This window comes from Glycine soja, chromosome 5, assembly GCF_004193775.1.
Source record: "Glycine soja cultivar W05 chromosome 5, ASM419377v2, whole genome shotgun sequence".
NCBI classification, from domain to species: domain Eukaryota; kingdom Viridiplantae; phylum Streptophyta; class Magnoliopsida; order Fabales; family Fabaceae; genus Glycine; species Glycine soja.
Window position 1 is genome coordinate 40,494,960 of NC_041006.1, and position 6,101 is coordinate 40,501,060.

The 6,101-nt window shown below is 32.5% G+C and overlaps 1 protein-coding gene across 1 annotated transcript; it reads right to left on the reverse strand.

The window, feature by feature from the left end:
* Positions 1-1,518: 1,518 nt before the first annotated feature.
* Positions 1,519-5,540, reverse strand: LOC114413327 (probable protein S-acyltransferase 5). The gene is made up of 5 exons (XM_028377663.1): positions 5,313-5,540; positions 4,879-5,061; positions 3,052-3,348; positions 2,361-2,594; positions 1,519-2,137 (listed from the first exon to the last, which is right to left on the reverse strand). Exons 1-5 carry the CDS (start codon positions 5,409-5,411, stop codon positions 1,649-1,651), a joined length of 1,302 nt encoding a protein of 433 aa, XP_028233464.1. The 5' UTR covers positions 5,412-5,540; the 3' UTR covers positions 1,519-1,648.
* Between the last annotated feature and the right edge of the window lie 561 nt (positions 5,541-6,101).

Below are 6,101 nucleotides of genomic sequence, written 5' to 3' on the forward strand. Positions count from 1 at the left end.
CTGTGCTCATCTTTATATTGAGATGAGCGTCCTTGTCATGAAAAGGTTTCAGAGTATGCGATGAAGATCAAGGGCCATCTATGTGCTTCCTCAGTTGATGGTTCTAGTTTTAACTTTTACTTTGGCTGAATGCTCGAAACATGAATCTTAGTATTTTGAAAATTAAATTTTATCATGTCCGAAATTTTATTTTCCTTTTAGGCATCTTTTAAATTTAGATGTTTTTAGAAATAGCAATAATACATACACGCCTTGACAGTGTAAATACTTGTTTAATATTTCTCTTTTATTACATCATAATGCCTATCACATCATCATGCCTCCCTCTTGTGCCTTTCTAGATCTCTCTTATGGTATAAACTGGCATTTGGGTTCACAAAACATCATTCTTAAAAAAATGTATGCTTATGATGTATTAAGTTGTCAAACACTAGGATGGAGTGAAAAAGCAGGTTGGATGTCAAACAACTTGTCAAACATATGCATCAATCTTAGTATTTCATTGTTCATTAATTTTTATCATATCGATTGTTTATTTTGCTTTTGGCCATCATTGAAATTTAGATGTTTAAAAAAAATGCTTATGATGCACTATTAATTTGAAACACTGCAATGGGGTGGCAAAACTGGTTGAGTTTATTAGGTTAACCCGACAAATCCGTTTCTTCCACTTATCTATTTTGGTCTATCTTGCTTAACCAATCAAGAAAATAAATCACAAAGCATCTCGGGATTTGTCAACTTGCCAAGCTTTCTTCTTTTATTTTTTTATAAAAAAAACTATTTTGAACATGGTCCAGATCAATTTGTCTATTTTTAATTAATTTGTTTTGGCTTTGTACAAGTGGTTTAACATATTAAAATTACGTTTTGGACAATTAATTTATTTATTTTGGCTTTACGAACATTGGACTAATGTTTAGTAATTGATAATCAACTTTTTTGAATGCCAATGATGTAGACTGTAGAATTTTATGATCTTTTATAATTTATAGTAATTAGGATATTAGTGTGTAATGAAGCAATGCCCAAATCCCATTAGCGCCTTTTTTTCTTTCTTTGAACCAATTCAATGAGTCGATTAACTATTTTTTAACTTTTGAGTTTTAAATAATAAATTTAGATTTTAATTCCCAATTTTTTCTACTTTTAGTTTTATTTTCTTTTTCATTCATTTTAATTTTTTTATTATATTTTTAAAGGTATTAAGTGTTTTAATTTGACCATGCTTATTATCTATTTTTTTACAATATTTTCGATAAAGAATTTAATGAGATATATAAAATGCTAACTATTAAAACTAAATATTATATAAAGTAATTATGTCATTATATAATAAAAAAGTTGTATAAAATAAAAGAAGTTATATAAAATAGATAATAAGTGAAGATAAAAAGTAAAAAAAATAATAATGTATTTTTATATCATAACTTGATAATTCAAATTAAAGCAACCCAATTTTAACCCGATCTATAAACACTCCTAATTAAATTAGTTCCCTTTTCTAGCAACCCCAACTTTAACAAATAGATTAACACTCTTAATTACTCGTTTGAACTTTTAATTTACATCTGTAAAATTGTCTCATTACTCGTTTGAACTTCAAATTTACATCTCTAAATTTGTCCTGACAGGCTCACACCGTGCGCTATACAACCTCTCTAGTTGAGCAACTAGGCGCAGTAGCCCAATTTGATTCCCCAAATTCTGTTATGCTGTCCTGAACTTCTGGAGTTGCTTCCCATAGATGGTGTCTAAGTGAACTTTCTTGCCCCTCCACTCCTTCTGTGTGAAGGATCCTGCTTAAATCCAGGGACTTATCAGTTAATCCACTATCTTTGCTACGTGCTTCATTGTCAATTTCATCTCTATAATTACTTTCCTCCTCGTCTTGTTCATTGTAAACTGAATTCCCTACTAATTCCATACTCCTGGGGCGTCTTTTCATCATTGGGCTTATGGGCCTAATACCCGTTCTTTGATGTGAATCTAATGGCTCCCTTAGAACCTTAGACCTGAAATTATTCTTGGATGGAGGAATTCTGGTGCAGAATACTTCTTTGAAGTTGTTAACCATCCCTCTGTTATATGGGTTGGTTTGTGGGTCGTACCGGTATTTAAAATTTTCGTAAGTAGACTGCAAATAAGACAGAATTTTCATTAACATACGTTAGAAAACCAAACTAGGAATGCACCATAGTTCTTCATTGTTTACTTGTATCCATATGATCCATACAGCAGATTACGTCATTGTTTCAAATTTAGAATAGAATGCAATAAACGATGATTTCATGCGCACAAAAATAGTGAAAAGTCAAATTTAACGTTTGAAAGAATTATGAGCTGAATGGCATTGAAACCTGGTTTGTGCTGATGAGGTACGAGTGGAAAACAGTGAGACCGCCAACAAACCAGAAACAAATGAAGGTGTAAACTATTAATACGATGGATGCTATAGTTTTGGACATTGCTTTCCAAATTGATATTTCCTCGGAGTCCTTGATCTTTACAGTGTAGACCCAGCAAAAGGCATGTACATATAAGCAAAGCAGAGTGGCAGAGAAAACAAACATGTAGTAGAACCTGTAATTTCGCTGCAACCATGTGCAACAACCAAAGGAAAAAAAAAAGAAAAAGAAAAAAAAGGGTGATTCAGCAACTTCCAGATTATATTCATATATCTAATAAAAACATAATTGTTTATTCATTCGGGTGCTGTTCTGTCACCTCCACGAACCAAACCAGGAAATAAAAAAAAAAACGTTGTTTGTCCTTATACATGTTGCATTGTAAGTGATAGCCACGTGCAAAATAATCATCAATTACATTTCTTTTCTTTTTTATTTGGGGGACGGGGGCAGAGGATAAAAATATGCATTCATTCAAGAAGAATGTGATCAGCATATTAAGTTACTAACAATGACTATAGACTTCTACAGATACAAGGAATAAATTCAAATGCCAGTATCGGAATCTAGGGCTATGTATATAACCTGTGTATAGTGTTCCTTGGATACCATAAATGTGAAGTTATGAAAGAATGGTTGTTACCAGTCCAATACACTGACCAACCCATGGGCAGTGATGATCAAATCGCTCCACGCAGTTATCACAGACTGAACAATGAGAAGCACGGAGGGGTCTGTAGAGCATGCAAGTATCACAATATTTGACTTTCAATGTTATACCATTAACAATTACATCCTTTGTTCGTGGAAATCGTGACAATGAAATTTGGCCATTGTTGCTATTATCAGTCCAATGATAGTCATCTGTCTCCGGAGGCTGAGCATTACGTGGTACAATGCCAGGATCTCTTGCTGAGGTCACTACAAGGGTGATCAGAACCTGAGAATACATTTCAAGAGTTACGACTAAGGAGTACAGTGGTGAATGAGAAAGATTGTGATGTAAAAGATCTCAATAACCGCATCAATTTTCACTCATAAGTAGAGAAAAAAATAATACTAGAGAATGGTGCACATTAGTATTTGTTTATCCATTTATGTTCAGATTTGCTCACAAATAAACTAAGATGGCTTTATTTAATTATGATCAAAGTCTTGGTACAAAACTAAATGCTAAAGTTTATATCTTATTCAGTGAGTATTTACGAAAGCAGTACACATGATCTTTATACCTGACTAATAATATTTACCAGAACCTATGATATTTTGCTTCACATTAAAATGATACTCCCTCCACTCCTCCCTCTCAAAACTCTGTCGCCTATTAGCATTTCTTAAAAAATAATTTTAAATGTACAGGATAATAATGTTTCACTTAGGGTTTGAAAGGAGTTCCTTTCAAAATATATATAGATGAATTTTGAATGCCTTTTGACTTTTCAGCCATTTACTGGTATAATTTTATTAAAATTATTACATCAGTAGTAAATGAAAATGATATGTACTGATGTACAGTAACTAAATACAAAGTTGCAGGCGCTTGCAAGTAAGACAGAACAAACAGGGAATTTTAAATGGAATGATAAATACAGGCACAGTATCGATGTTGGAAATGGAAAATTATGTCTTTTTTGCTTCAGCCCCTTGCTTCGAGATGAGTTGTCATCATCATCATTTTTATAGCAGGATTATCTAGATATGATTCCCGCAAGAATGTAGTAATTAAATCCAAACATGCTCATTATCTGTTCACATCTTCCATTTAAGGCAATGGAATAGAGAATCCTAGGATAATAAAAATGTGAAATTACGCTATAGTGCTGATAGGTTTTAGAGGCACCTCTAACAGATTGTTAGTGTGTTTGGATAAGACAGAAGAATCATTCACACATAAAAGGGGAATATTATGCATCGCTCAAATAAAATGAGAAACTACACATTTGCACATTTGTCTTTTGGATAACAAATAAATAGATACGAAAAAAAAAAGATACAGTAGTGTAAGATAACATGTTAGTGTCACGCATAAAGATAAAAAGAAAATAAAAATATCGTATCATATAAAATGTTGTTTAAATAGTATAACTCGTATAAAAGAAATAAATAGTCTCTAAAATTTAGTAACAGTCTAAAATTTCTTAACTGTGTAGGAGGTCTGGAAATAGAGTGGGCTTTCTTTTTGTGAATGAAAGGAGCAAAAAAAATTCAACACAAACTAAAAACCGCGAGAAAACAAGTGGATGAAACATCCGCCATTACAAAACTAAGAAGAAAATGAGTTATATGTATCGTGATTCTTTATTAATTATCGTCTAAGAACTGTTTACACTTTGAATATATATAAAATTAAATTCCAGATAAAATAGGCGATGGTACAGGGGGGCACGAGCAATTATTGAGTATATATTAAAATAAATCACGGTTTCATGGATCAATGAAGGAGTAAAGCATTTTGGAAGAAAAAACTTACGAAGAGTGTGAGAGCAATAAGTACAGCCATTATTGACCATCCGGTGTGATGAGGAAAATCATCTAACAGTTTCCTTGCAACCATACCACAGAACACAGCCACGGGGAGAACGATAAGAAATATCGATATAAATATAGATTTCACATCAGGTCCAAATATAAGCCTCCCTCCACAAAGAAATACCTGAAGAAAAAATTGAACCACGAATTCAGAAAGCGGTCGAGAACAAAGTAATGCATTATTAAACAGCAAAAATTCAATTATTCAGAAACAGCACAGCCTGGAGAGTTGTTCAATCTACACTCAGCTAACGAAACTCTACAATTTTTCTCTCTGCATATTCCGAGTCAACTCGGTGTTTGGTGACACAGAAAACTCGGACAGGTAAATATGAATCAGAGAAAAGTGATCGGAGAAAGTTGCGTGCGACTTACGTTACTGCCTTGCCAGACGCGATAAGTTCTGACCTGTGACGGAGCGGAGGTGGCGCCGGAATCTGGATTCGCCTGCGGTGGCGGTGGCAGTGGCGGCATTGTGTGGGAGTGAAGATCGCAATTAAAGTGGTTAGGCAAATGATTAACGAATGAATGAATCAATGAAGATTGAAAACTGAAGGACGCCACCTCTGGTCAAAGCCTCCCAGGGTGAATGAAAAGGCACATCTTCTCTCTCCTCTTTTAATTTTTTTTTTCTTTCTATTCCTTTGACTTTCCAACTATTCTTAATTTTTTATGCCTTTTTAGTGAATATCATTAACTTTTGACTTAAATGCACTTCTAGTTTCCTTATGTATTTTTGTAATTTTCCTTTTTATGTTTTGAATTGAGCCGTTTAATTTTTGAATTTTATTTTATTATATATCATATGTTAAAATTGATTTTTTTATTAGTTTCACATCTAAATATTAATGATTTTTTCATATCATCCGTGAGTTTTTACTTGATTGGTAGTACTGTAAACAATTGATCATGCGGATACAATATTTGAAATATCAAGTATTTTTAAAAATAAAATTTATGTGAGTTTTTAAAGGATTCTATGACAGAATAATTGTATTTTGTATTTCATTTTACTAACACATAAATATATACAAGAGAATTTTAGCAAAATTTATTAAGATTGAAATATACAGATTGATCCTTCAAATAAAAAATTTAAAATTACATCTAGACTAAACAAATTGATTTATATGATCACAGGCCAGTAATACGGGATAATAATTA

Bases quoted from the DNA above. Each gene is read 5' to 3' on its own strand.
- LOC114413327 (XM_028377663.1), bottom strand. From the start codon at position 5,411: ATGCCGCCACTGCCACCGCCACCGCAGGCGAATCCAGATTCCGGCGCC. The intron at 2,595-3,051 runs GTAACAACCATT...ACATGGTTGCAG, and splicing joins TTGGTCAGTGTATTGGACTG to CGAAATTACAGGTTCTACTA. The intron at 2,138-2,360 runs GTTTCAATGCCA...TCTTATTTGCAG, and splicing joins ACCTCATCAGCACAAACCAG to TCTACTTACGAAAATTTTAA.